The sequence below is a fragment of the Canis lupus genome, chromosome 5 (genome assembly GCF_011100685.1).
Source record: "Canis lupus familiaris isolate Mischka breed German Shepherd chromosome 5, alternate assembly UU_Cfam_GSD_1.0, whole genome shotgun sequence".
Taxonomy (NCBI): domain Eukaryota; kingdom Metazoa; phylum Chordata; class Mammalia; order Carnivora; family Canidae; genus Canis; species Canis lupus.
This window is the reverse complement of record NC_049226.1, coordinates 15,770,910-15,797,385: the sequence shown is the minus strand read 5'-3', so window position 1 is coordinate 15,797,385 and position 26,476 is coordinate 15,770,910. Positions and strand designations below refer to the sequence as shown.

The following is a 26,476-nucleotide window of genomic DNA, read 5'->3' as shown; positions in this document are numbered from 1 at the left end:
ATCATCTGACTCCCCCCACACCCAAAGGTGCTCCCCCTCCGGGGTCTTTCTTTAATTCATAAATGGCACTGTCCCCACCCAGTCACTCACCTGGGAAAGCATGTACTATCCTCACTCCTCTCCCCTGACCACTTCTGTTCTAGATCAGGTCTCTCTGCTGCCAGCCTCCTGCCGGAGACTCGGCCTCAGTCTCCCCACCCCCAGGCTATCAACTCTGGTATTTTCTGCAACTCAGATGTGACTCAAACCTTCACAGGCTCCATGTTTTCTACACACTATAGTCTGACTTCTTAATATAATAGTTTTTACAACCCAAGACCCACCCACTTTTTGTGCTTCATCTCCTGACCCCATACTTTGCTCTGCCTTCCCCATTCCATCCCCACGCCTGTCACTCCAACCCTTGCAAATGCTGCCCCCCGGCCCAAGAGGGTCACTCACAATCATCCAAATATGCTGCCGGTTTGCATGCCGCCCATCTTTGCTCATAGAGTTTCTCTGCTTAAAACATCCCCTCTTGGGGCGCCTGGGTGGCTCAGCCATTCGAGTATCTATCTGCCTTCGGCTCAGGTCATGATCCCAGGGCCCTGGGATCGAGCCCCACATCAGGCTCCCTGCTCAGTGGGGAGCCTACTTCTCCCTCCCCCACTACTCTTGCTTGTGTGTGCTCTCTCCTCTCTCTCTCTTCTGTCAAATAAATAAAATCTTTTTTAAAAAAGACTTAGAAAAAATAAAACATCCCCTTTCCCTTCTCCCCTTGTGAGAATCTTACCTACTCTGCAGAGCTAAATTCAAATATCACCTTATAGAAATTAAGGCTGTCTTGTCCACGCTGTCGCGAATGGTCTTGTGCCTCTCCATCTATAATGGTGCATATCATAGTCTGGATTTTACTGTGTGTAATTGCATGTGGGCTGCCCTAATGGAATAGGAAGTTCTTGGAGGCAGCCTGGCCTCTCACTCCGTATGCAGACCCCAGTGGCTTGCCTGGTGACCCATCTATAACTTGGGTTATAAATGGGAATTGTAATTCAAGGGAATCGTAGCTCACAAGACCCTGCATGATCGTGTCCCGGCCAGCCTTTCCAGCTTCGTTGTGAACACCTTCTTCCTCCTGTCTCATCAATCTCTCAGCTTAGCCAAAGCCTTCAGAACCGGCTCCCCACCCCCCGGTACCCTGGGGCCCCCCACCACAGGTGTGCAATGCCTTTGCTTTGCTCTCTCTTCCCAAGGTGAGCGGATGAAGTCGCAGTGCTGTTGAGGTCACAGGCAGAGGTGAGATGCGTGGTGAGGAAGAGGAGGAGACCCTGACAACTGACACTGGTGGGGGGGGGGGGGGGGCTGAAAAGCAGGACTTCTCTGTAGGGAGCTGTGGGGACTCGATGGGATGACAGACACCGCTGCTTCCCTAGTCAGGTGGGTTTTCTTTTTTCCTTTCTGCCACTTTTTGCTGACTGAGCTCAGTTTAAAGCACTCATTCCCCAGACTTACCAAGGGGGGTCCACGTGACCCAGTTCTGGCCAAGAAGATGGCAACAGAATTCTATTTAGTAAGAATGCTAAGGCATGCGACTCTTGCCTTTTGTATTTCTCTTCTCCCTCTTCCTCCTCCCCTTCCTCCCCTTCCTTTCCCGCCGCTTCTCCTTCCTACTTCTCCTCCCCTTCCTCCTCATCCTGTTTTTGTCAGGAACACGAATGCGATGCCTGGAGACGAGGCAGCCATCTTGCATTCCAGAGTTTCCTGTTACCTGAGAAAATCCAGCTGGTTTTCCGTTCCATGCAGCCAACACAGTCCTAAATGGCACAAATAGATTGGAACAGCTAGGGGGGACAGCCTTGCATGACGAGAAAGCAGGATTTCAGCACGAGGAAGCTGCCTCCCCGAGAAGACCTCTGCCTGCCTGCTTACGGGCCGCTAGCACACACCTGACGCATGTCAGCACGTCGAAACAGAAACACCGATGCCCCTCTTCCTGGAGCAGGTCCCCCAGAGTCCCTTTCCCTAGCTACCTTTAGATCACGATCTTGATTTGGAGAAGGGAAGAAAGCCAAGGCAGGCAGAGTGGGGGAAGTCTGAAATAAAATTTCACCCTGTCTTCCCACAGGAAAACTATAACATATGTCAGGAAACGAGGCATGCCAAAGCATGCATGAGATTTGTCTCTAAGTGAAAAATCCACCCCAGTCCCATTAGTCTGGAGAACGAATCCTGCCCGATTGACTTAAACGTGTCTTGTAAGTGTGAAGTGTCACCTCAAGGCGCCAATCTCTAATTATGAGCACGCCTCTTCCAGAGCTGCTGGTTATCCAAACCGAGCACATGACCACTCCTCCCCCCAGCCTCTCCACTCTGCAAACACGCACCCATTGGTCTCCTCCCAGTGAATGCAAATGGGAGAAAACGAGCAACGTTGCCCTTTGGAGACAATGACGTTGGAAATTCAATACATAATGGCTCCCTAGACAAGACCAGAATAGCTTTGTGTTTCTGCCTTCCCCATGCACAGAGAAGCTGACAGCCTGTTAGCATAAGCAGGCGTCTGAACTCCCCACCCCTCCCCTAGTGCCTGGAGCCAACGTTTGCAGGGAGAGGCACCTGTTCATCATCATATACTTTCTTCCAACCTAATGGATCCAGGCTCAGAACAGAGGCTGTAGCTGAGTTTTTGAGCCAGGAAGAACCATGGGGACCCAGCGGGCACCTCTGTTTGGTCTTTTAGGCCCGTGCTGCAACCAGACAATAACCCGCTAGCCCAGCCACGCTTCCAGGCAGGAAAGACTTGAACCCACTTTTCTTCTTTTGCATCTCCCACTCCCACTCCCACTCCTTCCCCCAAAGTCCAAGCTGGAGTTTAGGGAAGCAATAAAAATGATTTGGGGCTAGCTGGTTGCTGAACTTTATAGGGAAGTCTTAGGGGAAGCCTCCGGACTGAATGCCATGAGGGGAAGCAACTTTCCTGCAGTGCAAACTCAGTGCCTGTAGATAAAGCTGTGTTTCTCCCAAGAAGCCGACAGCAGCAGCCAGAGGCCTGGCATCCTGGGGCTGTGCCTGGACTGTCTGGGGAAGGGAGCTCATTCCTGATGACCATGGGCTTCCAAGAGGGATGGTGGGCAGGTCAGCAGACCACTTATGGTCATGAGGACACTGCCTCTCTAGTCTGCTTATAATGGGCTCTTGGGTTCATTAACATCTCCATTTCTCTCAACCCTCCTACCATTCCATTCTCTTTGATGATGTTGTTTGTGTAATTGCCTCTCAAATCAAAGGCATGTTTGATGTCCACCATTTAAAGCATTATGTCTATTGATTCTTGTTTTTCAGGCCTTGTCTGGAACCTTAGATGTGGCCGGTGGGAGGTGATGAGCATAAAACACTCACCATTCTGGCCATTCACTCTAACATTAAACATGTATCTAGCACTTGAGCACAACTCCTTTCAGGACATTGTTTAAAAGAGAGTCCACAATTATCTTCCTGAGTTGAACTCAGAACCTTCGGCTTCTGACTCACAGGAGGGTTGCAATGATTTGACCCAGGGAATCGCCTAAGTTGGTTGCTCTTGGATGGTGAATCAAATGAAGGCAGGAAGGATGTCTAGTTTATGCTTTTTGTTTGTTTTGTTTGGGGGTGTTTTTAAGGTTTTTTTTTTTTTTTTAATGATAGTCACACACACACAGAGAGGAGAGAGAGAGAGAGGCAGAGACACAGGCAGAGGGAGAAGCAGGCTCCATGCACCGAGAGCCCGACGTGGGATTCGATCCCAGGTCTCCAGGATCGCGCCCTGGGCCAAAGGCAGGCACCAAACCGCTGCACCACCCAGGGATCCCAAGGTTTTTTTTTTCTTATTTGATGCTTTTAACACCTGTTCCCCAACACTTGCCAATATAATCGGTGGGTAATCAGTATTTACTAATGCAAAAGATTGGAATGATATTGATGGATAAAACCAACGAGCATCAAGAAAATTCCCCACATATCAGCGCTGTGAGGCTGCTGACGCTGACTGTGCCTTGTCTGACAGGCGAGAGAAAGGGAGAGATGGAAAGAAGGCTTCCGGGGACATGATCCACGGCAGATTCATCCGGAGACTGCTCTCGAATTATAGCAGGTTGTGTTTTGAAAGATGGCCTCGGCAGTGTCTCCCATCCCATGGGCTCTTCTGCCGGGAAACTTTGCTGCTCCTACCACTTGGAGGTGGCACTGATCCTTCCTCACCACAGTCTGGACTTAGTTTGAGCAACAGAAAGAGCCAGAACTATCACCCTATAACTTTTTAGATGGGGCCTTAAAAGAGCTGCAGCTTCTGCCTTCAATGTTTGGAACACCACCTCTTGGAAGCCAGCCACCTTAGAAGTCAGATTATCCTGCTGGAAGGAAAAAGAGAGAGAGAGAGAGAGAGAGAGAGAGAGAGAACGTGGAGAAAGGCCTGAAGCCACCTGGGACATTCCCATCCAAGCCAAGCTCCTACTCCTCAGATCTTGAGTAAATAAAGTGCTTGTTGTTTTTTAAAGCATTAGGTTTGGGAGCATTTTATTTTGCAGCTATAGATGACTCAAGCAAGGTGATTGGGCCCCACCTCAAACCCATGTATCTGATTCTCCAGGAACAGAACCTGGGCATCAGCTTTTTAGCAGAACCTGCCTGGCACAGGGAAATAGCTGAGCCTCGCAGTGACTTCTCCCGTGGACGGCTTTATCCGTGGCTTGCAGACTTGGTGGGTCTGAAGCCCTGGAGTGCACAATATGTCTGAGCTATAGGAACCCAGGCCAGAGACATACACAAGAACACCACAGCTTGGAAGAAACAGAGCACAAGGGAGTTCTATATGCAGAGCCATGGGATATCTGAACTGGATGAGGCCTTAGAAGATGTTTTGCAAATGAGGAGCTCATGGCCCAGAGAGAGGAGCTGAGTGACTCAAAGTCACATAACTTATTTGTGGCCCACTTGGGACCAGAGCAATGTCTCCTGAGTACTGGTCCACTCTTTCCCTTGCCTGTCTATCTCTCAGGATTTCTGTGTCCTGAGGAGTGAGAAAAACACATGCTTTCTTAAATGCATGGTAAGTATCTTAAAATATATTTTTTAAAGATTTTATTAAAAAAAGATTTTATTTATTTATTCATAGAGACACAAACAGAGAGAGAGACAGAGACACAGGCATAGGGAGAAGCAGGCTCCATGCAGGGATCCCAACATGGGACTCGATCCCCGCTCTCTGGGATCACGCCCTGGACTGAAGGCGGCGCTAAACCGCTGAGCCACCTGGGCTGCCCAGTAAGTATCTTAAAATATTAACTAACCCAGGTTTTAAGTACCAATTATTGATGTCCCAATTAATGTGAACATACCAAGAGTATATCCACAGCAAGAAAAAGATCAGGATAAGAGGTGAAACTAACCTGGGCTGCCTTCCTCAAACAGTTGACCTTTGAAGGGGGAGGATGAGGGTCTGTGGCAGTAAAAGAGCAAACCCAGGCACAGAAGTTAGAATGAGACATGTGGGAGGTGCAGTCTGAGCTACTTGGCAGGTTCAGAGAGGCCTGCTGGGAAGGAGCAGGGATTTATGAGAACCTGTTTTCCATCTAGGATCTGTTTTCTTATCTGGTTCCTCCGCCAGCAGAGGCGGGACAGGACTGGGGGCTGCCTAAATGGAAGCCCTATGATGCAGACTTCCTGAGCCCCATCCCCCACCCCCATCCTGCTGCCGGCTAAGAAGGCTGACCAGGGCCTGGGAGAGAACTGGTGCCCGAAACTACAACTGTGAGGCCGAGGCTTCTGAACCTGGTATCAGGATCCTGCTCTCTCCCCCTTTCTCCCTCCAGAGTCCAGCCCCCACCCTTTGCCATTAGAGGAGGCCCCAAAGACACCACCCAAAGCGAGTTTATTTTTAGTTCCCATTCTTTCCTGAGAGCTGCCATGCACAGACCACACATCTTAAATATTCCCAGCTGCCCTGTGCTGAGGACTGAACCAAAGAGAAGGGATTTTTACTTGGAGTAGGAGAGGTCAAGGCCAAGCAAACAGAAGAAACTCCCTTGGAGTCAGAGTGGACAAAATGAGTGAAGTTGGTAAATTTATTTCTTTGGCAAATAATTTGTGCTCAGCGGACAAATCAATAACACTGTCTGCAGTTTCCATGCTACAGAACAGGTTCTTTTGGCACCTGTTCTCTCTGAAGAACGAGTTCTTGTGGAAAAGTAGTAAGAGGCCAATAGAATGAGCATGGGTAGTTCCGAATTAGAATCCAGGACTGCTGGTCTTGAACAAGTCATCTGACTTCCCTGAGTGTCAGTTTCCTCTTCTGGGAAGATGGCAATAATGCTATTCTCTATTCCGTAGAGTTCTTTTGGGGGCTGATGGAGCTAACTCGCACAAAATACATGCTGCCTAGCAGTGATAATTGCTCAATCAATATTCCTGTCCTGACTTCCGTGTCCTAACTAAACCCACCTTGACCAGCCCCAAGATAGAATTTCATATGGAACAGACACCTACTGTGAACCTACCACATGCCAGGCATGAAACGAGGCCATGTCACAACCTTACCACATGACAACCTCGAGCGCTGGGTGTTACTTATCCTCATTTCCCTGTGGCCCTCTTCGGGGTCAATCCTACCCTACAGCAGACCATCGTGACAGGTCAGAGCGGATGCAGAGATATAAAGCAGTGGCCACCGTGGGGTCCGAGTAACATGCCGCCTGCTTCTGACCTCTACACCTTTGTAGATCACCAGGACACTGGGTGCTCCAGGAGAAAGCACCATTGGCCCCACCCCATGTCTGGGGGACCTTGACCAACCCAAATGAACTCACTGAACTGGCTCAGGTAGGAGAGCCAGGGAACTGCATTTCAAGGAAGTAACACAAAGGCCTCCCCCAACTTGCAGTGAGCATCTCCAATATGCCTGGCACAGTGCTAATGAGTTCACATACATCACCTCACTTCATCCAAGAAGCAGCCCCACAATGCAGAGCCTATGACATCCCCATTTCTAAGATGGGGAAACTGAGCCCAAAAGACCTGAAGCAACTTCCCCAGAGTTGCTGAGTTGATAAGTGTCAGTCTCAGGACATGAACCTGGGTGCATACTGGGAACTTATTTGGGGTTTTGTTTGGTGAAGATGTTTAGTGCTTAGCTTTCAGGCATTCTGGCCCCTTCTTCCCACGAGGAGATCCCGTTCCCTGGGGCTCCCATGGTGCACGATCCTGTGATACAAGGACACCCTCTCACAGCCACCAGCCACCCGCAACCCCTGCCCTGTGTGGGGCCGAGGCCCTCTCCGTCTCTCTCTGCACACCAGAGCCAGTAGCCAGGGATAGGCGGGAAATTGTTCTTTCTGCCCTGGCAATCTGGTCAGGGGCCACGCAAGGAGGTAGTTTTCCACTCTGAATAGGCCATTTCTCCTGTTCTCCCATTGCGAATTTCCTGCTTTCTGCACCATTGAGATTAGATCTCTGTCTGTGATAAAAGAAGGGCGCCTTGTGGCTGCTCTGCCCAGGGACTGGTAAGAAACAGGGGCTCAGCTGGAGACATACCTGTCTATCATCATTATCCTCATCATTTAATATCTGCTGAGTGCCCCAGAGTGCCTGCCCTAGACTTGGGAGTGCTTTGAGAGGACAAAGTCAAGAAGATGGGGTGAGTTTCCTGCCATGAGGATGCCTACATGCAAACCTCCACCTGCAAGTCAAATATCCCAACACCTCTCTCACACAGGTGTGTTTGGACAAACACATCCTCCGGGAGCACTTCTCAAACTGACGGGCACATAGCAACCACCAGGGGTTAAATCACAAATCCTGGGCCCCACCACGAGGAGATGTTGATGCTTCTGTTCAGGGGTCCCCACTTTGAGGACCAGCGCCCTCCTACACCCTCCCCTAACAGGGCAGCTCTCAGATCATCACACATGTGCTCAAAGGCATGTACACCCTCGGACATACACGCCAGACACAAGGTCCTGCAGCCTCTTCAGCGTCCATGGGCCCCACTCCCCCCTTGGATCTCTGGGCTCCGACCTTTCCAGCCTTTGCATTCCTCAAACTGTGCTCCTCCTCCTGCTTCAGGAGGGAAAATAGGTGGGAAAACAGCAAACTGAGGAAGAAAGGCAGGAATGTGGGGAATGGCAGGAGATTCTCCTGGCAAGGCAGCTCCCACTGAGGGTAGAAGAAGAGATGTAAAGCTCTTTCTTCACCTGGAACAGTTGTCTTTGTTTGGCTAGTGCCTCCTTAACCTTTGGATGTTAACTCTAATAGCCCTTTTTCAAGGAAACCTTCCCTGATTTCCTCTACTACCCTGGCCACCATCACTAGACCACAGCAGAGCCTAGTTATAAGTGGACATATCTTTTTTTTTTTTTGGACATATCTTCATATAGTTTTTATTCATGTGATTATGGCAGGGTTTGTAAATCTTTTAATTTTTTTAAAAGATTTTGTTGATTTATTTGAGAGAGAGAATGAATTGAGAGAGAGATAATGAGCAGGGAAAGAGGAAGAGGGAGAAGCAGACTCCCTTGCTAAGCAGGGAGCTGGACACAAGGTCAATCCCAGGATCCTGGGGTCATGACCTGAGCCAAAAGACACTCAACCAACTAAGCTACCCAGGCGCCCTGGCAAGGTTTTTTTTTGTTTGTTTGTTTGTTTTTTTTTTTTTTTGATCTTTGACCCTATGAGAAAGGGGATCATACTGAGTTTCTCACAGTTGCATCCCTACCTGGGCATCTACCTCATGGTAGATGCTCAGAAACATTTGTTAAGGGATCCCTGGGTGGTGCAGCGGTTTGGCGCCTGCCTTCGGCCCAGGGCGCGATCCTGGAGACCCGGGATCGAATCCCACGTCGGGCTCCCGGTGCATGGAGCCTGCTTCTCCCTCTGCCTGTGTCTCTGCCTCTCTCTCTCTCTCTCTGTGACTATCATAAATAAATAAATAAATAAATAAATAAATAAATAAATAAATAAATAAATAAAAGAAACATTTGTTAAATGAATAAATGAACTCTCATACATGAGGGCAGCTCACACATACAGCAGGTATTCACACAAGAACACATTCACATGTACTCCCTCAAGTTTGCCCTCAGCATTCTTTGAAGAATAAGGTAGCCAACTTGGACACGTTTGAAGCATAGGAGTTAACCCAACTTTTCTGAAAAACAGCTCAGCATTTAGAATAGAAATGTAAGCAATCTTACTTATTGAAATTTACTTAGAAGACAATCACCTCAGAATGAAGCTGTGTGCAAAGAAATTCATGGCAACAGTGTTTATAAAGCAAATTCTGGAAACTACCCCTACTTAGATGTCCACAGTGGAATATCCTATACAACGGAATATCCTACAACTGTTAAAGATGATAATATCCATCCCTTTGGGGAACATGCTTATTTCATGTTGTTGAGAAAATGAAGTCAAGATACAAAATAATCTGTAAAATATGATCTTATTTACATAAAACTGTAGCCCTCCCTCTATGGATGCATAGAGTTGTAGAAAGATATTGCCAAAATGCTAATAACATTTACCTTTGGAGGTGGGATTTTAAAAAATATTTTCTTTATTTATTTGAGAGAGATAGAGACCATGTGTGAGGTGGAGGGGCAGAGGAAGAGGGAGAGGCAGACTTCCCCCTGAGTAAGGAGTCTGATGTGGGGCTGGATCCCAGCACCCTAAGATCATGACCTGAGCCAAAGGCAGGCGCTCAACCGACTGAGCCACCCAGGTGCCCCAGATGGTGAGGTTTAAAGTGATTTTTACTTTCTTCTTTGCAATAGCACCTAGTTATATTGTTGTTGAGAAATTAAATGAGATAAAGTGTGTGATGATATGGAGAGTTTATCGCATGATAAACTCTTGGCACAAACAGTTCTCCTTATATTATTTGTATAGTTTCCAGGATTGTTTGGATTTTTAAAAATTCTCTTGTAATGAGAGATAAGTTACAAAATCACAAAGACAATGAAGCTTTAAAAATTAGATCCAGCTGGAAAGGGCCAAGGAGAAGACACCATGATAAATGACAGATATGTGTCCTCTACCCCTACCTCAAATCCCACTTGCAGCATTTAACACAGTCCTTGGTACTAGTAAGGTACTTGTGACAATTTGTTGAATTTAACTGGATCTGGAGCATCCATTAGTCCAGTGAGAAAGTTTATCAGAGAAGAACCTGACAGAGTAGTGATCTCTAGTCTACCACAAGGCAGACCTCACCAAGACTTAATTGCTGATATTGAAGGCGTTAGCCATGCTTCCCCAGTGGGGTAGAGGGATTGGAGTGTTTCTCTCTTTCTATCTTCTTTAAAGATTCTATCTATTTATTTGAAAGAGAGAGAGCAAAGATTGAAAGCACAAGCAGGGAGTGGTGTGAGGGGCAGAGGGAGAAGCAGACTGCCTGCTGAGTGGGGAGCCCCATGTAGGACTGGATGCCAGAATCACGATGCGAGCCAATGGCAGACTCTTAACCAACTGAGCCACTCTGCTAACCCAATTAGAGTATCTCTAACTAGAATTAGAGCCCTTGCCTGGGATGCATCAAGCCCAGGAAATTAAGGAAATGCAAATCCCCACCCTTCTTTCTCCCACCCACTGAGCTCTTCATTAAACTGCAGTTAAATTAACTTCTCTCTTCTTCAACAAGACCCAACCATCACCACATAAAGCTGAGGAGCCTTGGGCTCCTTTAGGTAAGAGATGGTACGCTTTTTCCTGAAAATTGGCAGTGGAGGTAAGATAGACATGGTTCCCATAGTCCCAGGAAGTGACTATCCAAAGTCAACACCTGTAGATTTCCATGTTTTGTCTTGTTGTGCAGTCTAATGTAGCAGCCCTCCAAGTGTGGGGGTGCCTGAGACATTCTCAGGGAATCAGCAGGTCAAAACTATTTTCATAATAATACTATGATGTCATTTGCCTTTTTCACTGTGTTGACATTTGTACCAATGGCACAAAAGCAATGGTGGGCAAACTGTTGGCTCCTTCACATGAGTCACAGCAATGGCACCAAACTGTACTTCTAGTCACTTTACCACCCCACACTGGCCAGTTTCCCTAAGGAACATCTTTGATGAAGCAGTAGATATTATTAATTATTAGAAGTTAAGGGATCCCTGGGTGGTGCAGCGGTTTAGAGCCTGCCTTTGGCCCAGGGCGCGATCCTGGAGACCCAGGATCAAATCCCACGTCAGGCTCCCGGTGCATGGAGCCTGCTTCTCCCTCTGCCTGTGTCTCTGCCTCTCTCTCTCTCTCACTGTGTGCCTATCATAAATAAATAAAAAAAAAAAGAAGTTACTAATTTATTGATATTGCAATCCCAAATATATGTCTTTTCAATATTTAGTATGAAAAAAATGAAAGCACTTCTGCCATATATACCAAAATTCTAAGGTTGTTTCAAGAAAAAGCACTTGTATGTCTCAGCTGCAGGCTGAACTAGCCACTTTTTTCATGAAACACCATCTTTCCTTGAAAGAAGATTGACAAACTATGATTACTCTGACGTGATAGTTGGCAATCATTTTCTCAAAAATGAACAAAATGAGATTGTCACCTCAAAGAAAACATCTGACAGTGTTTGTTACTAATGATATAAACTTTCAATTGAAAATTAGAATTTTAGAAAATTTGGATCCTTCACAATGAGCTTCCCAATCCTTAAAGAATTTTCTGAATAGATATTATTTTTTATATTGTATAATGAAATGTGTCAACATTTGGAAGACATTCAGAACTCAGAACTAATATTTTCCAATTGATCGATGCATGATGTTACAAAATTAGGCATAGGTAAAACTCAAACAACATATCATAACACATCAAATACTGAAGCAAGTATGAGAATCCAGGTATCTTTTATTAAAGCCAGATATTAAAGAGATTTGCAAAAATGTAAAACAATGCCGCTATTCTTATTTTTTGTTTAGAAAAAATATAGTTATTTTAATAAAATTATTATTTATATTAACATGTTATTAAATGTTTAGCTATAAATGTAATGAAATAGGTACAGGATCCGTATGCTGAAAACTATAAAACTTAAATGAAAGAAATAAAGAGAAAAAAAAAAAAGAAAGAAATCAAGGAAAATCTAAATAAGTGTATAACACAGAGCATCTGGGTGGCTCAGTCAGTTATGCATATTCCTTTGGCTCAGGTCATAATCCCAGGGTCCTGGGATGAGTCTGGCATCCACACTCTCTGCTCATCCGGGAACCTGCTTCTCTCTCTCCCTCGGTCTCTCCCCCTCACTTGTGCTTTCTCTCTTGCTCTCTTTCTCTCAAATAAATAAATAAAATCTTTATAAATAAGTAAATAAATAAAACACCATCCATGTTCATGGTTTGGAAGACTCAATAATTAACATGTTAATTCTCTCCAAATGGATTATAGATTTACCACAATCCCAATAAAAATTTCAACAGGATTCTTTGTAGATAAAGACAAGCTAGTTCTAAAACTTGTATGGAAATACAAGGAACCAGAATATCCAAAATTATTTTGAAAAAAATTTGGAGGACTCACCCATATGGTAAAGCTGAGGTAATTAAGTCAGGGTGGCATTTGTGAAAGGATGGACACATAGATCAATGGAATATTAGAGAGGCTAGAAATATACTCACACAAATATTCTCAATTGACTTTTGACAAAATGAAAAGGCAATTGAGTGGGAAAAGTGCAGTCTTCAATAAGGAGTGCTGGAACAACTGGATGTCCATTAACAAATAAATGAACCTCAGTCTAGATCACAACAGTATCCAAAAGTTAACTAAATGGATCCCAATCCAAATAAAAAACATAAACAACAACATTCTCAAGAGGAAACATCAGAGAAAATCTTCATGAGCTCAGATTTGACCAAGTGTTCTTAGCACAATCCAAAAGAAAAAAAAAAGATCAATTGGAATTCAGCAAACTCACTTTTGCTCTAGAAGAGCACAATTAAGAGGATGAAAAGACAAGCCACAAAGAGAGAAAATATTTACAAATCACATAGTCAACAAAGACTAGTATCTAGAATACATAAAGACTCTCAGAATTCAATAATAATAAACAAACAACCCAACAAAGAAACAAGATCTGCACACTTAGTCAAAGAGGATCTACAGATGACACAATAACATATAAAAAGATGCTCAACATCATTAGTCATTAGAGAAATGCAAATTAAAACCACAATGAGATACCACTACACACCTATTAAAATGGCTACCATAAAAAATACAGACAATACCAATTACCAACTGGGAGGATGAGGAGCAAGTGGTACTCCTATACTGCAGGTGGGAATGCAGAATGGTACAGATCCTCTGAAAACAGCCTGGCAGTTTCTCATAAAGTTAAACATATGATCACCATATGGCCCAACAATCCCACCTATTGAATTTATCTGAGAGGAATGAAAACTTCAGTTACCTGAAAATCTGTACACTAGCATTGAAATCTATGCTCATCTGGATTTCTGCCATGATCTTATCAAAAAGGAATGGCTTTGACTCAAAAGAGAATGTATAGGCCTTTGTGTGATGTTGATGACAGACTGCCCTGAACTGTCTCCAAGGAGAAGGGATTTGGGGGCTGAAGAGAGGACAGCTGCTAGAGCCTGACCCAGGGAGAGGTAGATTCTCAAGTCTAGGGGTATAGAGAGCTGCAGAGTCCAGAGCTATTGCCCATCCCTCTAAAATTCTCCAAGGGGCACCTGTGAGGGCTGCAGATTGAGCACCCAACCTAGAAAGCAGGGTGCAAGCTCCTTCAAAGCACAGCATCCTGGGGAAGAATGGGATGAGGAATGCTTTCCTGGCTGGTAAGTTCAGAGTCAGATTTTAATCTACTTTTAAAAACAAAGGTGACATCATTTTTTTTTTTTTTAATTCAGACACACAGAGAGAGGTAGAGACATAGGCAGAGGGAGAAGCAGGCTCCCTGCAGAGAGCCCAGTGTGGGACTCTATCCCAGGACTCCGGGAACACAACCTGAGCCAAAGGCAGATGCTCAATTACTGAGCCACCCAGGCATCCCAAGGTAATATCTCTTGTACCTTCCTGGCATGGAGCAAATTCCTACTGTCTCCATAGGGTGTTGGCTGGAACCCCAAAGAGCTAAAGGTGGTGTCCTGAGGAACTCTGCTTATGGAGCTTGTGGGAGACAGAAGAAGGAGCAGCCAAGGGCCAGAAGGAAGAGCTTAATGCCACAGAAGTTATGGCAATTTCACAAAGTAGGGAGTATTCAACAGTTAAGTGCTGCAGGGAGTTCCAGTTGGATGAGTGCCATTGGATTTGGCAACTTGGTGGCTCACTGACATGATGGGGCAGGGTCCAGACGGCTATGACTTGAGGAGTCCCCTCATAGTCCCTCACAGCCCTGAACCATCAGCTCCATTGGCTGAGCAGCCAAGTGCTACCGGGGCAGGGCCAGGGCCAGGTACGCATCCTGCTCCTGTCAGTGGCAAGAGAGAGCAGAGTAAGCTCAACCCAGTGGAGCTCCGTGACTTGGAGAAACCACGAGTAGGAGATGTCCACCTGCCCCATGTGGTAGTGTCACTTTCATGGAAGATCACCCCACTGCTATAAAACTAAGAGGAAGGTGGGCTCCTGGGTGACTCAATCACTTAGGCATTTGCCTTCAGCTGAGCTCGTGATCCCTTGTATTCCAGGATGGAGCCCCACATTGGAGTGCCTGCTCAGTGGGGAGTCTGTTTCTCCCCCCCCAACCCCCCCCCCCGTCCTGCTCCTGTGCTCTCTCTCTTTCTCAAGCAAATAAATAAATTCTTTTCTTTTTTAAGATTTTATTTATTTATTGTCATGACAGACACACACAGAGAGAGGCAGAGACACTGGAGAAGTAGGCTTCATGCAGGGAGCCTGACATGGGACTCAATCCTGGGTCTCCAGAATCACACCCAGGGCTGAAGGTGGCGCTAAACCATTGGGCCACCGAGGCTGCCCATAAATAAATAAATTCTTAAAACACACACACACACACACACACACACACAACTAAGAGGATTTATACAGAGAAACGCAAATTTCCTAAGAAACCTGAACCCTTTGAAGATTTATTGAAATTCCCCTCTCCTGTCTCATTTGTTTGCTGAAGCAGTGGAGATAGAGGTGAAGGATCTGGCCCTTTTGCTGCAAATTCAACATTTGTTTAGAGGTCTCAATAGGCCACTCACTTTGTCCTGCGTGTTTACAGATATCCTCCCATTTAATCCTGCAACAGCATGTGGGAGAGATACACCCACGTTGCATGAGGAAACAGAGAGGTTGGCTTGCCCAAGATCACATAACGAAGTAAGTGGTGTAGCTGGAATTTGTGCCTCCAGGTACCTCGATTCCAACTTCACTGCTCTCTCCACTAAAACATAGTGTAATTAGGAGGAATTCAAAGTAGATTCCTAGCTCCCTCCTTGTATGAAAAGTGAAGATCTTATCATGGGATGCAGGCCTTGGGCAGAGGAAGTATCCTGTTATGTCCACACCCTACATCCCACCGGCAGGAAATGAGCCATGCGGGACCAAAAGCCAGGCCGTGCCCTCCTCATCGCCAAGGACTCATCTGAGAAAATCTCTGCCTGGATGATCCAGGCTGCTTATCTCCAGAGCACGGTCCTCCAGGTTCTGAGTGGACACATTGTTAGGCCAGCGTGAGCTTGCTGCCCTGGTTGGGCAGCAGAATTCCAAGGAACAGGAAGCCTGGGTCAGTGCGGAGGAGGTAGAGAATGAGTGGCATGAGCCTCCCAGGGCCACCCACCCACACTGAGGAGACACGGAGGTATCCCGGGGTGACAGCTTGTTATGGCAGAGGAGAGCCTCCCAGAAACCATCCACATGGGATGTGGGTGCAAGAGGAGTCAGGGGACCTCCTCCCATTCATAATGCATTTGTCTCAGGTTCTGGAAACTGCATGAGCTAAGCCTGCAGTCATGTGACACTCGGAGGGGTGTGCCCAGCCTTCTCCGTGAAGCCCTCCTGCCCTGCCCCTCCCGCGGCAGAGGCCTGGTGGAGAATGGAAAGATACTGAGAGGCAAGTGGCAGATCCCATGAGGTCACAGCTAGGAGCAACCTACCTGACTTGGGAAAGCAGCTTTTAAAATCAGACAGCCTGGATTCAAAGGCCAGCGCGCCCACTTAGCTGCTGTGTAGTTCCGGCAAGCTTGTTTCGCTTCCCTTGGCCTTTGCATCCTCATCCATTAAACAAGGATAATAGTGCCTACTCCGTGCTTTCAGGAGATAAGACACAGCGGGTGGTTAGCACATCATCTGGCACATAGCACGCATTCAGCAAATGCTAGCTAGCTCTTATCATCATTATCCTCATCATTATTATTACAGGGAGCTCTCCACGTGCAGCTCCCAATGTCCCCCCAAGTGCATCAGGACATTGGCTAAGCAATTATGGGAAACAATAGCCCTTGGGAATCTAACCAAACTCCAGAGGCAGCTGGATGGGCAGCGAGGCTGTAACTGGCTCTGTCTCCAGAAAACTATCGTCTGCCCCACTCCCAACACACTCACGTGGCCCTCCCCTCCTTCCCCAGGGTAAATTCAGCAGTCAATAGAGTTGACAAAGCCAGAGAGTCTGAGTGGTACCTGAAGATGCCTGGGATCCAGGGACAAGAGGATGATGTTACCAGCAACTCTCCCTTCACCCCCCCCCAAACACCCCCAACAAGTCCCAACCAACACATACACACACCTTCCTGGAAATTCTGGACCAATCTGGGAAGTCCCATCACCCCCTTCCATGATTCTTATGCCCTCTATAAATGTCCTGGGTTTAAGGGAATGTGTTTTCCTTTTTCTACTGAGATACTGCCTTTTCTCTACCTTCTCTCTCCTACAACATGGACACCCCTGCATCCCTGCAAGTCACTTCTGCCCTAGGAAACTGGAAAGAGAGAGAGAGAAGGGTCTGTTTTCTAGGGAGAAAGGAACAGAAATGGCCCCAACTCTCGGCCACAAGGCCCAGCTTCTGAACTATGACCCACTTCCTCTGGTGGGCACAGATAGCTGGCTGTCCTCCGTTGTGAGCGCCTGCTCTTGCATGGGAGCTGACCAAGGACTCCATTTCCCTGTCCCATTTCATCTAGGTGGTGCCTAGATGTTGACACCTGTCACATGGGAGTGGAAACGACAAGTATCACTTGTGGGTCACAGCATATAAAAAGTAGATGTGTGTCCTTTGGGTTTTTTTCTCCCCTCCTTCCTGTGACGAGAAGATGACCAAATCACATGGTAGAAAGAATCTGAGTCCCTAAAAAATAATGTGGAAGGAAGCATCCTCACTGGATGTTTAGATGGAGGAGAAAGCCACCGAGGTTGTGGAAAACTGTGGGATATTATTAGGGTAGCTGTGCTATCTCTCCTGCTAGTACACTAAGCCTGGCACCTGCCCCTCCCCCATACCTTTTTGTTGGGATGGAGCCAGAAGAGAATTGAAGGAGGGACTTCCCCTCATACTGACATGAGAGAGTAACGAAAACAAATCTGAGGTGTCCAAAGGCCAGGCTCATGGGCACAGGCCCGGAAAATTCTGTGTTCATGGTCAGGAGCGGGAGTGTACAGTGCAGCACTGGCCATTCATCAGTGGGATCATAATGATGGCAGTTAATATATTAAATGCACTAAAAGTAAGTGTGGAGCAAGAAGGGATAGACCTGGGAATCCCTGGGTGGCTTAGTGGTTTAGTGCCTGCCTTGGGCCCAGGGCATGATCCTGGAGTCCCAGGATCGAGTCCCACATCGGGCTTCTGCCCAGAGTCTGCTTCTCCCTCTGCCTGTGTCTCTGCCTCTCTCTCTCTCTCTCTCTCTCTCTGTCTCTAATGAATAAATAAATAAAAATCTTAAAAAAAAAAAAGAAGGGATAGATCTTTCAGAATTCAATGGAACCACCTATCTAAGTTTCTTGGAAATGCTTGAGTAAGCTTTCGGGCTTTCTTATAATCATACTTCTTGCCGAGTTTGACAAAGGCGGAGGTAGAGAAAGAGGAAGAAGGAAAAGGAGAAAGGACAAGCACTGGAGTGCCCTTCACCCACCTCTGTCTGTTTTTTGTGAAGGTTTACTTACTTTTTAAAGATTCCTTTCAAGCCTCACCTCCTCTGTGAAACCCTCCCTGACTTCTCCAAGTGCAATTGGTAGCTAAGCACGGTGTCCATACTCATCATAGCTTCCTACACTGGACCACAATCGTGAGTTCCTGACGACACTGTCCTCATCTTTGTACCCCTGGGCTTGGCATGAGTACCTGGTTCAGAGTAGACACTGATATGGTGGGTAGGTGGCTGGCTGGCTAAATAAATATGCAGAACCCACAGCTGAGGAATCAAAGCTAAGAATCCAAACTGAGGCTGTCTGGGCACCTGGGTGGGCAATCTCAATTTTCAACCTAGGCATCAGGACATCCAATCACAAATTTTTCAGGTCACAAACATTTATTGCCAAAGATCATCGCCGGGGCTGCCGTAGACATGAATGTTGCCCAACCCCACCCCTACCCCCGCTCCCCCAGCCCTGATAACATGCAGCCAGTCCCCTCGGACTCTACCCAGCTTTGCTAACTAACTCCAGCCTGCTCTTCCAGGGTGGTCTAGCCCCCGGGGCAGCTGCCTGCCTGAGCTGGGCTGACCTGCTTGGACCTTGCCCCTGAGAATCATAGCACCATGATGCAGGCCCAAGGAAAGAGAGAGAATGGACGGAGCAAGGAACAGGTGCCCCAGAGGGAAGGCTGGGGAAGGCCCGGGCCTCTAGCTGCATGGACGCCAGGCATGCTGATGGCTTATAGGAACAGGGCAACCCAGATCCTCATCATGGCTGTTCCCAGGGCCTGGGGACAGTGTCAGCTTTCTCTCCATGGCAGTGTTCATGGCAGTTCCAGGTTTCTGAAACAACTGAAACATTGAAAGGTGGAGAGGCTGGAAAGAAACTGCAAGGCCTGGGACAGCGCTGGGTACAAGGTGGGGGTCTGTCCACCTCGACTCTCTCAGGCTCTGAGGCCCACAGAGAAGCAGCAGCCATTTCTTCATGTCCTGGTTGTGGCCTTTGGATGCAGCAACAGTGTGGTTCTCTGTGATGGATCTGCTCGCCAGCCCACATATGGACTCCCTTCCCTGAGTTCCCCAAAGGGGCTCCTTCCTCTGGTCCTCGGACGTCAGGAATATTAGCAGAGCTCTGGAATGTCACAATTCCCATGAGTCCCTTGGAGTTTTGGGGGTGATGGATGCTGGCTCATCAGGCTCCTGGAATTTCTGGAGTATCTTTAAAAATGCATCTACTTCCATTTCTTGAATATAAAAATAAAATAAAAATCTGCTCCAACTGCCTGTGACCAGACAAGAACAGTTGTGAGCCTGGACAGCCACAGTGCAGCCCACCTGTGCACCAGCAGGAGGTCTAAGAAAGGGCAGGAGACTGGTAATGCCAACGGGAGCATCTTCCTGCTAGGGACAGCCCAGGTACTCCAACACTTGGCTGTCACCTGAGCTGCTGGTGGCTACTCCATCTGGGCTAGTCTCTGAGTCAGGGTCAGAAGAGCAAGAATTCTTGATGGGAACTTCCAGGCCCTTCTCTGGGCCCTGTTTGGGCTTCTCCTCCTTCTATTATGGATGCCCCTGCAGGAACCTCCACAGTGCCCAAACTGTTAACGCCAGGTGCTTTCCAGCCTGGGATTTGGGAAGAACTGACGGCTCTCCTGGTTTCTGAAGACCTTGGGAAAGCAACAAACACATACATGTGTGCATGCATGCACACGAACACACACACGCACACACGTGTGCACATTCACAGAGGCAGCAGATGGTGGAGGTGGGAGTAACAAAGGTGCCTGGTGGCCTCTAGCCCAGATGTCACTGCAGGTGGCCCAGTCACTCCGGTCAGAGTCTTTGCAGCAGCCAGTGCTGTGAGGTGGGACAGGATAGCTGCTTAGGATTTCCGGAAGTGCACCTCCCTCTGAGGAGAGAACAGGGTGAGGCTGGCTCAGGGATACAGGTGTCGAAGGTGGGGGTTCAGGGCCTAAAATTCAGCCCAGCTGTCATGGGCACTGCTCCTCAGAGAGAGGCAGCAGGGAGGAGCCATGGAAGCAGAGAGACCCACTAGGTGGATTTCTGGAGCAGCCACCCGAGCTCTCTGCACTGCCCCCCTCGCTCGGGCAGAGGAGGGAAGGCGAGTGTACGCTCCTGCTTTACAGCTAAGGTGGCAGGTGCAGGGAAGGCAGGACCGCCCTGGGTCAGCAGCAGGGGGGATGATCTGCTGTGAGACTAACTTCCTGCGAGGAGGGAGCCCTCCTACACACGTGCGGGCTCTGATGGGCTGTGTGAGCTCACATGTTGGCCAGCCCTGCGGAGAGGACGGTGCTCCCGGGCCAGCACCCAACCTGGGCCCACCCCTTCCAGCTCCTCAGAGGAAGGAAACGGAGGGAAACACAGGCAGCTGGGGCTGGCCCCACATTTGATTCCTGTCCTGTCCCAATCTTCCTCACCTTCTGAACATCCCCAAATACAAGGAGGCCTGGGCCCTCTTCCAGGCACCCCACTTTGGGAGTTCCTGGTCTGCCCCGTGCAGTGCCCCATGCAGGCTCTCACCTCCATCTTGCTGTAAATCCAGGGGAGGACTTCTGTCACTTTGGTGTACACACCGGGCTTGTTTCTCTGGCCACAGCCCGTGCCCCAGCTAGTGACTCCTGCCAGGTACCAGCGGTTGTTCTGCTCGCAGACCAGGGGTCCCCCGCTGTCTCCCTGTGAGGGGAGCACACATCTCAGCAGGGTGGGAGAGGTGGTCCTTGAGCAGGAAGTGGTGGGCACCCGATTCTCACCCGGAACCCACCTCCCTAGCCTTCCCCCACTGCCCCTGGCCCCCCGCCCCCAGGACCTGAGCCCCACCCAGTTGCAGCCTCACCTGGCAGGAGTCTCTGCCTCCCCGCAGGTCCCCAGCACACATCATCCTTGGGGTAAGGTAACTGTCATAGACCAAGAAGTCATTGCATTTCTTAAAGTCGATGAGGTTGACCTGCACCTCCCGGAGGAAGGGAGAGGTCTTCTCTTCAGTGAAGTTGAGTTGAGGAAAGAGATGATGGGAAACGAGTGAGACCGGATCTGGACAGCTTCTCGACCTTTTAGTTGCTCTCCAGTGACTCAGACTCACTCCTTCCTGGGAGTGGAGTGTACCAGTCCCGTGGCTGGCCACCCAGAACATATGGGCACTCACAGCCTCGCATCACACACAAGCCCCTACACGTAACACAGACACATACACGTGCAGAGACAAGCTCACGAGCCTATTGCGCTGCCTTCATGTTGCACAGTGCTTTCCTGTATTCCAAGCATCATCAAATACATCATTTCGTTCATATCCAGTAACTATGCGCCCTAAAGAGGTATAATTAATCCATTTACAGTTGGAGAAACTCATGGCCGAAGGAGTGACTTGCCCACAGTTGCACAACTAGTCAGTTATGGAGCTGAGACCAGAACAAGGCTGCTCCCAGGCCAGTCACCACTCCATCTTGTTGAGCAAGGGAAAGGTGGCCCTGACCCCCGCAATTGGTCAAAGGCTGACAATGAGGCCAGCCAGGTACTCTGGAGCCAAGCATAAACAATCCTATAGAACGAACATCAGAGGAGACCACTCTCTAATAGTGATGAAGGAAGGCAGAAGAAGACCGCTTCATAATCTTGTTTAAGCATAAATGAAAACAGGGTAGGCTACAAACCACAAAAAAGCTAACCGTCCCTTCTCCCGGCCAATACGAGTGGCTACTGCTTCTTCACTGATTATAGTTTCAGATTCGGTTTATTCTTAACTCCTATTCTTAAATCCTAGATGGGATTAGGATGTCGAATCATTGAATTATCCCTGCTTCCTGAAAGCATCCAATCTAGAGAAATGTTCCACTTCTTTGAACCACCCCCCGTCCCCAAACCATCCAGGTCCTATGAGAAGTCCTTTCTAGCACTCTGTTATTAAGATTTCCATGGTTCTCCATGGTATATGGTCCCCTCAGTGCAGTGAGCAATGAACCCAACATGTTCAACTACAGGGGGTCTCCAGGTAGTCTTGGCTGGAGGGCATCGTCATACCAACGGCTTTGACATAGACTCACGTAAATATACAGATTTCTCTCGGGTTAGTTTATAGGCTCTTACTTTGGAGCGCTCTGTGCCAAGCTGTTTAGGGGGGCACAGACACCTGGTGTGGTCTGCATTTAGGGGGACACAGGTACCTGGTATGGTCTGCATGTAGGGGGATATAGAAACTTGGTGTGGTCTGCATTTAGAGGGTCACAGGAACCTAGTGCTGAGGTCTGAATTTAGGGGCCACAGGCACCTGGTGTGATCTGAATTTAGGGGGCCATAGGCACCTCATGTGGTCTGCGTTGATGGAAGGATCTTAGCCAACCAAGTGGTGCCTACATGGTCTGAATATAGAATGCACAGTGTTGTCAATCCTGGAAATACTCTTCCTCTTTTTGTTAAGATACGTGAATGAAGTGTTGGTATCTTCACTGGGAGGTGGCACCTGAGGGTTCTGGGGAAATAAACGTATAGGTCCCTATGAACAGATCTGTATATAAACACATTTTGTATACACTTAGAGGAGAGCTTTTTTGAACTTCTATAGCTGTATGTAAAAGTACCTAAGATTGGTTAAGCCTGTGTCAACAGTTGGTATTTTTTTCACTTGTACATTTGGGGCTTTTTCTTTTGATTGACTAAAGCTGCATATGCTAAAAAACAAAAGCAAAAAAGTCTTTTTTTCATTTTCTTTTCACTTTTTAAAAAAATTCAGAGTAATTTCAATTTAATGGGGGTCTTTCTCAACAGAAGTGTCAATCCAGAGCATAAGAAACAACTGAGGCTCTGTGAGGAAGTGGTATATATGATGCAGATAGCACCAGCCAACAGGTTCTAGGTTCTAGATTATTCTAGACTATTCTAGACTTAGTTCTGTCTATCAGAAACTACCAGGGTGACCCTGGGCAAGTGACATAGCCCCAAAGGTCTTCAGTTTCCTCATTTGTAAAATGGGAAGAACGGGTCAAGGGTGGAATTCAGGAAACCAAAAGTTTCTAATAGGTGCTCTGAGATGTGACATAAATTGGTCTGCTGTGTGTAGGGGTGAAGCGAACACACACATCCACACCCAGGCCCATGGAGCTCTCTGCCCAAAACCTCATCTAGATAGGCCCTCCTCTATATACCCCGACACATCACCCGCACACTCTCCATACAGACACATGTGTACACACACAGAGACACAGCCTAGCATCTCCGCCTCTCACCATCGGTCTCCTTGGTCTTGCCAAAACCTGTGATCCAGCAGGTTTCATTGAGATTGAAGGTCTGTCCATGCATAGGGAGGCAGGCAGGGTGGATGTGAGCTGCAATTAGACCTCAAGGCATCAGAGCAGGGACAAGGCTTGAGGTTTCAGCTGGGGTGGTAGTGTGGAAGGACAGGGGTACCAATGTCCGAGGACCCTCCCTCCTTGCCCCCAGTGTGGTTCTGAATCTTCCAGGGCCTCAAACTGACCAGGCAAGAAACTCAGTCACTTTATCTTGACCCTCAGCATTCAAGTTGCTGCTGGAGTCCCTCAAGCATTCTGAACTCAGTGGGGACCATGTGGGCAGAAGCATATGCCCTGGAAGCTCCCCTATGTCAAGCCAATCCCGATGGTCATAAGGGTCTCCCTTCTAAAGAGTGAGCTTCCTCCATGCCCATCCATCAGAGGAAGGAGCAGCAGCAGGCTAAGTCCCAGGCATTATCACTATGGCATCTCTCAGTCATGTGTCCAGCCTGGTTTGGGGACAGCACCTCCAGGCTGGTAATGGCTTGAGACACTCCCTCCAGGTCAGACAAGCTCTCCAAGTGGGAAGAGCACATCCCTAGAGGCACAGAACCACTGCTCACTTGCTGCATTTAGAAGGTACTATTGTACACCTTGTCACAGCCCCCTCTAGGACTGGGATCTTTAGACAAACTAGGGCACAGACCACCAAACTCCAATTTGCAAGATAAAAATATCACTTGATAGAATGTTTGCAGTGTTCCCAAGTGTTTGTTATGCTCACCGCAGCTTCCTGCACCTAGAATAGTGCCTGACACAAACTACTCAACAAACCTAAGGAAGAAAGGAAGAAGCAACATAGTGGAAGGGAGTGTGGGAGAGGGAATGAACTCTAGATTCTTCTCCTACAAATTGGGCTCAAGTATTGGGGTCTAACATATTTGTCTGCTAGAGAATGAACAAACAAAAAAGAAATAAAGGTATGGCATCAATTATTAGCCAAAAAAATGCAAAACATAATTTCTTAAAATATGCTCATTTTTAAGATGTAGGGTCTTCAAAACATGTGACACAATTATATCCTCCATTCGTTTTTATGGGGAAGTTAAATTCATAGGTGAGTTTTCACAAGTCTTCTCAGATAGTATTGTGACTTGAAAGGAAAAACTCTGCTCCGATTTCTAAACCAAAATTTAGGGCACGTGGTCTGATCAGAAGACTACGTAAATGTAAGCTGTGATTCTCAGACTGGAGGTGTGCTTCCTACGCAGGAGCCTATCAGAGTCTGGAGAGGGACTGCCATTGTCTGAAAAGCATATGCAACGTTATAATAGCTTTACAAATTACTTAATTTGATCTGGAATTCCAAATAACATTAAGGAGAGTTGGAAGTGATGGGAGATCTGGATGGTTAGTCAAATGGAGTCTGGGTTTGGCAAGGTTGGAAAGGCCTGTTCTGGTCCTGCAGACTGACGGGCCCCTCTTAGGTGAGCAGAGGACCACCCCTCACCTTGTAGTCCCAGGGGCTCCACGGAACAGACTGGGAGGCCCAGCAGAGGAGTGGTTTTGGGGGATGCTGGCCCGCAGGTGGGCGGGGCTCTAGTGCCCTTTCCCCCTCCTCGTCACCCCACTCTGATGACCTAGTGTCTGACTCATAACCGACACCGCCTCTGTAATTAATGTGCCAGGAAAGATCAGCTCACAGGCTCAGAGCACAAGAAAGGCTGGACTAACCAGAGATCCTTCCAAGGCTTCCAGGAAACCTGGTCCACCTTACCTATCATTTTTCAGAGAAGCCCCATTTATGCCTCCTGGGCTCCCTCAGCTGTCCCCACCATCGTGTCATTGGTCTCTACTGTGTGTGTGTGTTACCCATTTTGTTCTCTTTGCCATTGCAAGTGCACAGTGCGCTGCATAGAAGCAGACACACAGTAAGTATCTGATGAGGACACACAGGAGTGAGTGAATTAATGGATGAAACCTTCTTTAATCTCCTCCTGACAACTCCTCTAGCATCTCTATCCTGTGGCCAACCTCATGCCAATTCACTGTCTGTACCTGTGCTCGTTTTGTGTGCCCAACTGCAGTGATAGCAATTTGCCAGCAGAGAGCCCGGTGTGAAGAGCATTGCTCGGGAAGCAGACAGACCAGGATCCCGTCCTGGAGCTGCCACTTATTACTTCGTGGCCTTGGGAAATTTTCTCTCCCTAAAGCTCCATCTCCTCAAATATAAAACGAAGCTAATAATAGTACCTGCTCCACAGGATTGCCTGTGAAGAGTAAGTGATACCGCAGATGTAAAATGCCTACCGCAGTGCCCAGCCCCTGTTAAGTGCTCAATAAATGAGTGAAACAATTCAGTGTATTTATATTGGTGAAGACCGGTATCCAAGACTTATCTCTGTCACCAACTTGCAATGTAAGATGTGTCATTTGGGACAACCTTATTTCCAGCCTCTGGGCCCCAGTGTTTCCCATGGTAAAGTAGAGATGTTCCATTAAATGATCCCCAAGAGCCTCTCACTTCCACCATGCTGAGGCTCTGGGACCCCTGGATGCTGCAAGGCTGGGCCCCAGGGGCTGCCTGGAGGAGCTGGGGCGGCTGTGACTCACCAGATAGGGTCAGGGGCTTGGAGAGCCGCATGAGGGCGATGTCATAGTCGTCCTCCTCATCCGTGTAGTTCCCGTTGATGATGATCTGGGAGATGGAGGCTGCCTCAGGCAGCTGGAGGAGGTTGCTGGTGCCCGCGTAGACCTTCCAGCCCTCCAGGATCTTCTCCCGGGTCCTGCAAGAGCCACAAGGGAGCATGGTCTGGCTTCTTGGAGGCCCCCTGGCAGCATCTGCCACGTAAGAGAAGCTGCAGCTGCAACACCAGCTCACAGGCAGGGGGATGGATGAAATGACCTCTGAAGGGAGCCTTCCATCTTAGCCCAGGGCTCCAGAACAATCCCCTGTCTCCAAAATCCTGTCTGGAATTGGCCACCCAGCAGCTCACAAAAATAAAGAGGAGGGATGGGCGCGATCTCTAAGCATCGACCCCATTGTCTCCTCTGCACGCCACCAACCTTCCTGTGAGGTGGACAGGACACTTCTCAGCAGTATTATCCTCAGTAGAAATGGAGCTTTAGACAGAACAAAAGGGACCTGCCGAAGACTCACTCACTGCTGGGGAAGCCAATGCCCCTGAGGCCTTGTCC

The 26,476-nt window shown here is 48.0% G+C and overlaps 1 protein-coding gene across 4 annotated transcripts in view; it reads right to left on the bottom strand.

The window, feature by feature from the left end:
* Nucleotides 1–18,485: 18,485 nt before the first annotated feature.
* Nucleotides 18,486–26,476, bottom strand: part of TMPRSS13 (transmembrane serine protease 13) — a 28,477-nt gene continuing 20,486 nt past the window's right edge. For 2 of the 4 annotated variants that reach the window (XM_038536010.1, XM_038536012.1), the window contains 5 exons: nt 25,892–26,064; nt 23,276–23,374; nt 20,893–21,035; nt 20,580–20,732; nt 18,487–19,705 (listed from right to left, as the gene is read on the bottom strand). In XM_038536010.1, the coding sequence (XP_038391938.1) occupies nt 19,640–19,705; nt 20,580–20,732; nt 20,893–21,035; nt 23,276–23,374; nt 25,892–26,064 (634 nt within the window). In that variant the 3' untranslated portion in view covers nt 18,487–19,639. Of the gene's footprint in view, nt 19,948–20,579; nt 20,733–20,892; nt 21,036–23,275; nt 23,375–25,891; nt 26,065–26,476 lie in introns of all 4 variants that reach the window. The other 2 variants (XM_038536013.1, XM_038536011.1) reach the window with 2 other exon arrangements.